The sequence below is a fragment of the Rutidosis leptorrhynchoides genome, chromosome 3, assembly GCF_046630445.1.
Source record: "Rutidosis leptorrhynchoides isolate AG116_Rl617_1_P2 chromosome 3, CSIRO_AGI_Rlap_v1, whole genome shotgun sequence".
NCBI lineage: Eukaryota > Viridiplantae > Streptophyta > Magnoliopsida > Asterales > Asteraceae > Rutidosis > Rutidosis leptorrhynchoides.
Genome location: NC_092335.1, coordinates 526,137,397 through 526,149,281, shown reverse-complemented (window position 1 = coordinate 526,149,281; position 11,885 = coordinate 526,137,397). Strand labels below are relative to the sequence as shown.

Here is an 11,885-nt window from a genome sequence, read left to right as displayed (position 1 = left end):
ATCTTGAAGTAAAAATAACTATGGCAAAAACTATGTCTTAAAACTAAATATGAGTGTAGTGTAGTAGTGTAGTTTTTAGTAAGTCCGGTTCGTTCCACAGGGAATCTTTTAAACAAGCTTAACGCTATATTAGTTTTAAATTTATAAAAATACAAATATATATATAAGTAATATTATTATTATAAAAGGGGGTTTTTACCGTTTAATGACCGGTTTGTCGATTTTTAAACTTTAATCGCAGTTAAAACCTAATGTAAAATATTAAATAAATAAAAGACTAAACTTAAAGCGTAAAATAAATAACGATAATGAAATTGCGATAAATAAAAGTGCGATAAAATAAAATTGCGATAATTAAAAAGTACAATAATTAGAAGTGCAATTAAATACAATGACAATAAATAAAAGTGCGATAATTAAAAGTGAAATTAAATATGAAAATAAAGGAATTATGCTTATTTAAACTTCCGTAATCATGATGTTTGACGTGTTGATTTTAGTTTATTCCCATGGGTTAATTGTTCTTTGTCCCGGATTATTCAATATGTCCGTCTGGTTTTTGTCCATAACAGTCCATCAGTCATAAATATAAAGTGCGAGTGTTCTCGTCAAATTATCCTTATACCCGAAGTCAAATATTCCAACTAATTGGGGACTTAAACTGTAACAAGGTCTTAATACTTTGTTTAATAATTACACCAGGATATCGACTGCGTGTAATCCAAGGTTTTAATACTTTGTTAACAATTACGCCAAGTGTCCTTGTACATAATTTCACCCCTGTTTTAATAATTCTATAGACTATTAATCCATTCCCGTGTCCGGTTAAATGAACGATTATTCGTACATATAAATATCCCGCCCATCGTGTCCGATCGAGTGTATATGGTTATTTATAGGGACGTCCAATTGTAAATCTTTATATTAAAATTAACAAACTATCATTTAGTTAAACAAATATAAAGCCCATTAATAGCCCATAGTCTAATTTCCACAAGTGTCGTTCTTTTGTCCAAACCTCAATTATGGTACAAAGCCCAATTACCCAATTTTAATATTTTTAGTCAAACATCACGATTACTTCGGCATTAAATAAGCATAATAATAACTTAGCTACGAGACATTAATGAAAATAACATAAACATAACTTACAGTGGGTGTTATTAGCGTAGTGGTACACGGACAGAGTTTCGACTTACAAAACCTTAAAACATTCGACTAATCGATCCTTATTATTATCACTAACTTAAAATTAAAATTACAAATTGAGATTACTATTTGGAGTGATACTTGATACATAAAAAATGGGGAAAGAAAAATATATATAAATATAAAAGGTATATCAAAACCGTCGAATTGCATGGGCTTTTATAGAATTCCGCGAGTGCGGTTGATTTTGATCTTCAAAGCTCCGCGAGTGCGGAGCTGTGGATTCCAGCTCACACTTTTGGAATCCAAGGCTGCCGACGGTTTTTATTATATATTATATTATATTTATATACATAATTAATTTATAATTTACGATCCGTTGCGTCGTACGTTGAAAGTTGGTTCATGTCTCGGTTCCGGATTTTCGAACGTCCTTTCGTATAATTTAATATCTTGTACTTTGCGTTTTGCGTCTTGTACTCTTGTAATTTTGAGACGTTTCTCATCAATAATTTGAACCACTTTGATTGTACTTTGTACTTTTGAGCTTTTTGGTCGTTTGCGTCTTCAATTCATCGCATCTGTCTTTTGTCTTTACCTTTTATTATTTAAACGAATATCACTAGTAAATAGAACAATTGCAACTAAAAGCTTGTCTTTCTTGAGGGATAATGCTATGAAATATATGTTCGTTTTTAGCATTATCAGTAACTTAGGATCTAACTTAAGAACACTAGATCTAGACTTTCTAGTCTAGGATCTTTAAGATCTAGCTAAGATCTAAGTTCTACAACTTATGATCTTGATTATTTAGTTTACTTTCAAGTTTATAGCTTTATATTACTATTAGAACTCATGTATGTGTCGGATCTAAGATCTTGATGTAACTTTGGTTCATCAAACTACATACAACTCTTAAGTGAGTTGTGCTACATATCTTAGACTTACACTAGTGTTATGATGGTCAAACCTTGGTTAAGATGATGCAAACCCATCAACGAGTTGTACACTTGAAGCTATACGCATCAAGGATGAGAACCGTGATGAGCATCAAGCACCAAGAACCCACCGGAACACCTTTCTTACTATTTCTGGAACTGATCAGACTACCTGGGCTACTGGAAAGTTGATTTCCAGTTATTTCGGTTCAGTAGATGATTTTCCGTTTAGACCTCATCTTAATCCGAGTTACGGTTTAGGATCTATGGCCTCCCGAAAGTCACTACACCCTATTAACGTTGTGCTGAAATTTCTGACCTACTCGCACTTAAACCGTCACCACGGTCAAACGAAGACGAGTTTGGTTCTGGAAATTGGTCAGCCTCTAGGGGACTCATATGCGGAGCCATGGCCACTGGTCTCACCTCATTTCAGTTTGTATAGAGGTCGTGGCGACTGAACGAATCAGCCTTTATTTCAAACCCGAGTCTTGACTTAAAACTTACTTTACACTTTTTGTTTAATGATGAATGATGATGGTACTTAAGACCTAATTTACATACTTTTAAACCTTTGGGAACGAATTACTGACTTAGTAACTTTTGACTTAGGTTGAGGACCTTCCGGACCAAACTACTTGCTTACTATTCCCGCGTATCGACTTTTACTAGTTTCCACTGTGAGTTATAGCATCCCTTTTTACTTTAACTATTTTAGGAACTGAGAATACATGCGCATTTTACGTTTTACATACTAGGCACGAGTACTTAAACTTATTATATGTGTGGGTTATACAACGGCATAAACTTTCCCCTTAGCTCGGTAACGTTTAGTCATTGGTCTTTGAACCGGTGAACGCGAATCTTAGATATGGATCCATAGGGTTTGACATCCCCACTCGGGCTAGTAGCGCTAGCATTTAACGGGTGTTTAATACTTCGTAAACATACGCACTCGCCAAGTGTACTTTTAGGGGGTTATAAACGTTAAGTTAGTTACCAAGTGCCCACGGTTATACATATACTTTTCATACTGTTTTGAAACGCTGTTGAAGCACTGAAATCTCGTGGCCTACCTTACTATTATACTTAAACTATAGCTCACCAACCTTTGTGTTGACGTTTTTAAACATGTTTTTCTCAGGTGCTTAAGGTTTGCTTGCTTCCGCTGTACTAGTCATGCTTTGTAGACACCCGCTGCGCTTATTAGAGATGTCACCGCATGAAACGTTTATTTTGCATTCAAACTATATTACTTTTAAAACGATGTAATTGTAACGACCTATGGGTCACGTACTATTATTTTTGCTTGCTATTCGTAGAAGCATACTTTCGGATGTTAAACATTTGACGTTGGTTAAAACGTCACCTTTATTCATGAATGCAAATGTATTTTGAAACGGCATATAGTATTTGACCTTGTAATGATCCTGTTGTTGATGATTCGTACACGATGGTTTTGTACGGGGCATCACAATATGGGTGAATGATCGAAGCCGAATATGCCCCTTTTTAGCTTGGTAACCTAAGAATTTGGGAACAGACCCCCAAATTGAAGCGAATCCTAAAGATAGATCTATCGGGCCCAACAAGTCCCATTCTGGAATTTGGAATGTTTTAGCACTTCGATTTTTTCATGTCCGATGGGTGTCCCGGAATGATGGGGATATTCTATATGCATCTTGTTAATGTCGGTTACCAGGTGTTCACCATATGAATGATTTTTATCTCTATGCAGTTTACGAAATGCCTGATATGAGATGTTACTTATGAAAAATGAAATCTTGTGGTCTATTAAAATGATGAAAATGAATGATTATGATAAACTAATGAACTCACCAACCTTTTGGTTGACAATTGAAAACATGTTTATTCTCAGGTATGAAAGAAATCTTCTGCTGTGCATTTGCTCATTTTAGAGATATTACTTGGAGTCATTCATGACATATTTCAAAAGACGTTGCATTCGAGTCGTTGAGTTCATCAAGATTATTATTAAGTCAATTATAGTTGAATATATTATGAAATGGTATGCATGCCGTCAACTTTCGATGTGATGAAAGTTTGTCTTTTTAAAACGAATGCAATGTTTGTAAAATGTATCATATAGAGGTCAAGTACCTCGCGATGTAACCAATTCTAATGTATTCGTCCAGATGGATTAGGATGAGTCTTTCAGAGAACATCAGTACAGTGACATCCGAGTCGAAATCTTCATTTAATGGCCAAGTAAGAATTCAATAGCATCCATTGGTACGATCATATTCACGATTATGAAGTTTTAAAAGTTAAGGTTTTGTTACATTATTTGAGGTTCTAAAATCTTCGTTATCAGGTTTTAAAAGTTAGGGTTTTATTATATTATTTATTTGCAGAGATTATTAGATCCTTCAACTTCTACAACTATGTTACAGGTATCTTACAGCAATATCTTAATGAATTTGTTGTGAATTATATAAATTAGATGACCTTAATGGAGGTCATTTTTTATATATTGATATGATAATATTCTGAGTTTATGGTATACTTTGATTATGATGCTCTTGCATTAATGAAATGGGTATAAAATAATAGAGTCCACTTATACCTATACTTCGATCATCACCAAAAATAAAAGCTTTTGATTATCATACTTTTTTACTCCATTGTTCATTGATATTTGTTTATTATATGTTCTATTACTATCGACTATTTTTGTCAGGTTGAGGATCTTGCCCGCTTATCCTTTCGGAATACTCCTGTTTACATTGATGTATATGATGAGAGGTCCAAGGTAAACAAACTGTTATATTTGGTAGCCAAAAATTACGCCTTTTTCTCACGAATCGTCAATCTAATCTGATGTTGTGGATGTTGTAGGGGACTAATGAAGGTCTACAACAAGGTTACTGTGTGGTGCCAAGTGTAAAAAGATTCATACTTCTCTACTCTTTCTTGAAAAGAAATCTGTCAAATCAAGTGATGGTTTTCTTTTCTTCATGTAATTCGGTTAAATTTCACTCGGAGCTTCTTACTTATATAGTTATATTCAAGTGGAATGTTTTGATATTCACGGGAAACAAAAGCAGCAGAAACGAACTTCTACGTTCTTCGACTTTTGCAAAGTAGAGAAAGGAATTTTGTTATGTACTGATGTAACTGCTCAACAATGCAATGATCAGACAAACAGCTGATAACTCAACAATGCAATGCAGGTTCTCCTTATTATTATTATACTATGTTAAAGCCCGCAACTTCGCGGGGGTTTTTTAAGTGTATGTTTGTGAATATATATTTTTGAATAATTGGTGTTAAAGGTAAAAAGGTAAAGGCTAGGTGTGAATTTAATAATTGGTGTTAAAGGTAAAAAGGACTAATAACTTTTGGTAAAAGGTTGTGGTTGGTGAACGATATTAGTGTAAATTTAGTAAATAATAGGCATAATGACAAATAACAGAAGGCAAAGAAGGGGTGCAGATATCTGTTTATTTTGGTTCACGAATAAATAGATCATACTCTTTTTATAGGGGTTTTCTGGGTTTGGGTCCAAAATACAGCTTACAACAACAACAATAGTCAGTCCCGCACTTGCAACTTGTATTAGGTTTGACTCATGTGTTTCATATGGTTTCATGTGTAATTAGTATATGAGCATTCACTTAGATTGTAGCTATAGTGGATACTTACTGTTTTTTTTTTTTTTACTTTAAATACACACCTAGCCGATATTTCTATAAGCTTATTGTCAACAAAGTTATCTAATACTACAATAAGCAGATCATATAAGCCAGGGTAAACCACCTCCTAATCTCCTATAATATAGATAAAAGTTGTTTTATGGTTTATTCAAGTTAGGCACTGGACTAAAAGATAGGGTACACTAGCTTTGCATTAATTTGGTTGAAAGTTGCTTAAGTTAACTAACATGAATAACTATGTTAAGTAAATATGATTTATATTTGTAATAAACTGATGTATTTGATTTTTGCCATGGTTAGAGGGTGAGTATCTCTATATCCTGTGCTTAGTTCACTTAGCATGGAAAGAAGCTGAGCCGTGCTAGTAACATCGTGAGCGTGAACAGAGGTTCTCAAGAGTTAGCTTGGGAACATGCCATGCCCTTAGCCAGCCGTTGGAAGCTAAGCCAAAGCTAAGCTTGTAGGCTTGTAGAGAAAGCTATTGTGCAGGTATACCAACGATCCATGTTCATGAACAGTCTCCTTCGAACATCTGATTCACCTTAGGTCGGACACTGAACTTCAAGCTTAAACCTCCGTAATCAGTCCCCTTTCTATCATAAACTCTACCAAAGCATTACCTATGGGGTACATCTTCTTATTTGATATTTTTTTACTGATACTGACGGAGATTGACTCCTTAAATTCTTCTATGTCTTCTGGTGCTATATTACCTTTAGCAATCTCTTTCGTCAACCTTCGTTGTCTTACTATATTGATATGAGATCGAACATGTCCTTCCAGTTGCTCAATCAGGGTAGCAACACGAACCATTATCAACTGGATTCTGTAGCTGCTACCTTCTTTTTCAGTATATGGTGGTGACTCCACTTTAGTAGAAGGTCTACCTCCGGATCTGTATTTGATTTTTGCCATGGTTAGAGGGTGAGTATCTCTATCTGTTACTTCTTCATACATTTTGGCGGTTGTGGCTTGCTACACTCGCTGCAAATCTCAAAACCCAATCAGCATGGCTAGGTAACCTGCTTCAAAATTAGGCAATAAGGTATTTGCTTATCAAATTAAATGCTTAGTGAATTGTCAAAGCGACCATTCTAATCTTGAATTCAAGTCACTTAACTAATAATATAATAATAATAATTATATGATATTGTTTGGGCAGACCTACATAGGTTGGATTTATTTGAGAAGCTAGATCGAGGAGTACCTCAGGTAAACTGAATTGAAAGTTTTTCTTTCGGTGGGCTGCTTCTGAACTTGGGGTAGCAACTTATTAAAGTTTTCGCCTTCCTTTGAACTGCATTACATTTTTTTTTTATTTACCAATATAAGTATGCTGAATGAATGTTGTTATTTGGTTCTGCTGATGATGAGGTTAACGGTGACGGTGACGGTGATAGGCTAAAATTGGTTGTGTTCAATTTGTGTTGTGGTTTTTGAGGAGGTATCTGCGCCAAATATACAATTACATCATCAAGAGAGTTGTTTTATCAGAAATCATACATGGGGTATGTTTGACTTTGACTTACTTTAATACTCTAGGTTTTTCGGTTTTTGTTAACTAATTGTGTGCCCGTGGAACATGTTTATGATGTTGTGTTGTGTTTTAAGTATTCTGTTTCACAATATTTGCTTGATAGTGCATTAAGTTCTAATTTTTTATCTTTCATATCATTGCAAATGTAAAAAATGTAAAAGGTAGAAGATTTTCCCTGTTCAGGCTACCCGGGAGGGCGAGTATTTCGACCCCATACTCTGATGTATGCAGCCCAGCATGATTACTCCTGGCTGTTTTCAACCCATCCCTGGCCACCACTAAATATTCGCCCTATACGGGATTCGAATCTGAGACCTCTTGCAAGGAACTCAGGGCCCCAACCACTGGGCTATCTAGTGATGGTTTAAAAATATCATAAAGATATCATTGCAGATGTCTTTATGATATTTTTCTTGTCAGACCTGGCCATGATTATTTGGACTTACCCAACTGTAGGTGGTTATAAATATGTAAGCCACTCTCATTTAGTTTCAGATAATGATCATGTGTTATATATGATTATTTTAACTGTAAATGATCAATAATCATATAAACAACTCCACAATTACAGTTCATAGATGACACTTGCTGTAAATTACATTTCATATACGTACGATGTTGACACTGGTATGTGGTGTGCATATATTTAATCTTACCATTGTTTGTCATTTTGAATAACATATAGTGGCCGAACATACCGATGCATCATTTATCAAACAGGCAGAGGCTCTCTATTTGCTTGCAATAATGACTCTTCACCTTTAGTTTGAAGTATAATGCGATGTGGCAAAATTGGAAATTTTGCTAGCAAGGTCATGTCAAAAGTTGAATGAACAAGTTACACGCCTGATGGAACCTACCATATTCAGCTATATGTTTTATGGAGGAATAAGAGGTTTGGTCTTTCCTTCCTTTTTTTTCAATTTTCCTGTTTGTCAGGCAAGTGTTGCTCTTTTTCATTACATTGGTATGCAATGACTAGAACAACTGTGAATGCTGAGAAGCCTCAAATAATTTTTTTTAAATGTTTTAGACAAACATAAGTAGACTGAAGTATATAACTATATATTTAATGGTTTTCAAGGTAGTATAGTTGATTTTATAGCTCCCTGTTTTTAAATTTATATAGGAGTGTTATTTGCAAACATGTGTCAAGATGTTTGTGTGCAGCTTTCTGGGCAGGGATCTTTCCTACTGTGAGGTTGGCTTTTTTTATATACTGGAAAAGATTCCTTTTTATAACTTCATCTCAATTTCTCACTTCTATCCTTATCTTCAAGCTACAAAAGTTTGTCACTGTTAATGCTTTAGCTATGCAAATGCCACAAACACACCCAGTTTGACGATTCTTTTCCAGTATATTTAGTTTTGTGCGTAGTAGGTGTCCTATGATCATAAAAAATAAAGTTACTCGCAGCATATTAATTTGTTTGATATTCTCTGATTTTGTTTAGAAATTGAAAGACTCTCAAAAGATGGGCGAGGACACAAAGATCGTTGAATTTTACGTTAAAATAACTAAATTAGAAGACCTTACTCAAGATACTTGGAGAAACCTCTGAATCAGGTTGATCAAGATGTAAAAGTTATGAACAACAATGAACAATAAGATTCTAAGGAAGTCAATGATGATCTAAATGATAAGATGGTGAGCTTTAGAAGTATAGTAGATGCAAAAATTTGTTTTAACTTCCAATCCGTACAAAGTGCTCATGGTTACTATTATGCTGAGATATAGGCCAAGGCATTTTTGTTATCATTGTATGTTGTTGATTAGCACCACATGTAATTGCAGTAGATCTATTTATACGTCATTTTGAACGTAATTATTTCATTGACCATAAATAAGTACTCCGTATTTAACATATGCTTTATGTGATTTGATGGTTTAATGATCACTACTTGACATGTATGTGTCTTGCAATACCGATTGGTTAAAATAATATAGTAATTTTTCTACATAATCATGTTTATTAAGACAAAAAAAGTTTGATACAATGTTAATTTCAAATCTTGACTTTTTGGATCAAACATACCCATTAATAATTAGACATTACAATTTGTGATCAACAGTTTGTAATTATGTATATACTTTGCTGAAGTATCTATATACTTCACTAATGTTTGCTGAAGTTTATATTTTAGGGCTTAGGTTTTAGAGTTTTCGGGGTTTAGAGTTTTCGGGGTTTAGGTTAGGGTTCAGGCTTTAGGGTTTAGATTTATGGTGTAGGGTTTAAAAGTTAGGTTTAGGGTTTAGATTTACCGTATAGGGTTTAGGTTTAGGGTTTAGAGTTTTCAGGATTTAGGTTAGGGTTCAGGCTTTACGATTTAGATTTAGGGTGTAGGGTTTAGAGGTTAGGTTTAGGGTTTAGATTTTCCGTTTAGGGTTTAGGTTAGGGTTTAGGTTTAGGGTTTAGGTTTAGAGTTTTGGGTTTAGATTTTAGGGTTTAGAGTTTAGATTTAGATTTAGGGTTTAGATTTTATGGTCTAGGGTTTTGGGTTTAGATTCTAGGGTTTAGGGTTTATATTTTAAGGTTTAGGGTTAGGGTTTAGAGTTTTTAGGGGTTAGGTTAGGGTTTAGGGTGTAGGGTTTAGAGTTTAGGTTTAAGGTTTAGGGTTTAGATTTAGGGTTTAGGGTTTAAATTTTAGGGTTTAGGGTTTATATTTAGGGTTTAGAGTTTAGATTTAGGGTTTTGGATTTAGATTTAGGGTTTAGGGTTTAGAGTTTAGGTTTAGGGTATAGGTTTAGGGTTTTGAGTTTAGATTTAGGGTTTGGGGTTTATGTTAGGGTTTGAATTTTAGGGTTTAGATTTTAGCGCTTAGGGTTTAAATTTAGTTTTAAAAACAAACGATTTAATAGCTTTACCAATACTAATACTACTTCTACTATTATTATAAGTTGCAGTATTTTATTATATTCTAAAAAATACTTCTTGTTTTGTTTTGTATTCCTGATATAATGAATGACGATTTGTGTAACACCCCGTTTTTCTAAACATGACGCTCGGGGCGTCATTTGAAGTCCAAGAATGATTAATTAATGGTTTGGATGTAATTAGTTGACCACGTTGGACTTTGGGATGTTTTTAAAGTGAAATTGGAGAAAATCAGGTAAACTGTCGAGTTCGGGTGTGTTTTGTCGCGTTCTGGTCTGTCGTGATCCGTGACAAACATGACCGAAACGAGACAACTTCTGATACATGGTTTCTGTCTTTCTGTCGCGTTTGAGTGTCGCGTGTCGCGTCCTGGTGTCGCGAAACGCGACAAAGTGTCGCGAAACGCGACAAATGTCGCTGTAATGTCTTTTTTTACCCATTTTAATGGAATCTTTTGGGGTGTTTTGGTCTTTTCACTTGTGGCCGGTTTTGGAGACTCAAAAGCAGATTCAAGCTTATCCTAACTCATTAAACACTCTCTCAACTTCATTTTAGAGAGAGGATAAGGTTTTAGTGAGAGAAAGCTTTGATTGGGGAAGAAGAAGGGCGAATCGGGTCAAGTCGCGAGTTTTAAAGTTGTTCCTTGCGTTCTTAGCTACATTTTGGTAGTGTTGGTAAGTTCTAACTTCGAATTTCATTGTTTGATTTGAGATTTCATGTTAGGGTTTTGAGTTTGTTATTTGTAAAACCCATTTAGATGATGAAGAGGGTTTATGGAAACTCACTATTTTGATATTTTGCGGGTTTTGGGTTGGTTAATGATTTAAGCATGTTTAAGGTTTGTAAGTGGGGTATAATCACTAGTATTAGTGATTTTAGGAGTGTTGGAACTTGTAAGACCCATTTGGGGGTAAAATGGGTGAATTTGGGTTATGTTGAGTTAAGGAAAACCCTAATAGCAATGATCTAGGGTTTGGCCATGTGAATTGAAGTTGTAAGTGTTAAATTGTGTTGACTAGTCACTAATACACTTGTAAATGATGGAAGAATTGTAAATGGGTCATGTTTGGCTAAAATGGTATGTATAAGTGTTGAATTGGGTCAAAATTGAGGATGACACTAATTTGGACTAATTGGATGTTAAACGCTTTTGTTAAAGTGTTAAATGATGCTTTTGATGTAATTACTCGCGAGAAGTGATTTTAGGTTAAAATTTGGTGTTTTAGCAATAAAGTCAAACTTGGTCAACCATGGAATGGGTTTTGTGTAAAATACGAGCTAGTATGCGTTTAAAGGTTAAAGTTGACATATTTGGGTATTTCGAGAACGCGGGAACTAGTCTCGTTAATTTTGGACCTTCGGGTAGCGTTAAAAGTGCAAAAGGGTATATTTTGCACTTGTTGTTCATTCGGGCGGGTCGAGAGTCCAAATGAAGTTGTATGTTGATTATGTGTATACCTATATGCGTATTATAGGTAAAATCTTGCTCGGTCGCGTGTGGTGGGGATTTCGCGCATGGTTTGTAATGCTCGAGTTCACGAGGTGAGTGGAATATCTATGTATGTACGTATATGATTTATGTGCCCGTAGTAATGGTGTCACATAGCCGTTTTGTGACCATAGTTGTGGGACATAGCCGTTTTGTCCACATTGATAGTTGCCCGTAGTGATGATGTCACATAGCCGTTTTTGTGACCATAGTTGTGGG

At 34.8% G+C, this 11,885-nt stretch overlaps 1 protein-coding gene across 1 annotated transcript; it reads left to right on the top strand.

Annotated features, from left to right (window-relative positions):
* The first annotated feature begins 4,253 nt into the window (after nucleotides 1–4,253).
* LOC139901900 (ATP-dependent RNA helicase HAS1-like) lies at nucleotides 4,254–9,181 on the top strand. The gene is made up of 8 exons (XM_071884568.1): nucleotides 4,254–4,316; nucleotides 4,463–4,501; nucleotides 4,789–4,860; nucleotides 4,947–5,281; nucleotides 6,065–6,391; nucleotides 6,548–7,272; nucleotides 7,987–8,196; nucleotides 8,756–9,181. Exons 1-4 carry the CDS (start codon nucleotides 4,254–4,256, stop codon nucleotides 5,193–5,195), a joined length of 423 nt encoding a protein of 140 aa, XP_071740669.1. The 3' UTR covers nucleotides 5,196–5,281; nucleotides 6,065–6,391; nucleotides 6,548–7,272; nucleotides 7,987–8,196; nucleotides 8,756–9,181.
* The last annotated feature ends 2,704 nt before the right edge of the window (nucleotides 9,182–11,885 follow it).

Coding starts and splice junctions, on each gene's coding strand:
- LOC139901900 (XM_071884568.1), top strand. CDS start 4,254: ATGAGTCTTTCAGAGAACATCAGTACAGTGACATCCGAGTCGAAATCT. Junction 4,502..4,788: donor CTTCTACAACTATGTTACAG/GTATCTTACAGC, acceptor TATTTTTGTCAG/GTTGAGGATCTTGCCCGCTT. Junction 4,861..4,946: donor TATATGATGAGAGGTCCAAG/GTAAACAAACTG, acceptor TGGATGTTGTAG/GGGACTAATGAAGGTCTACA.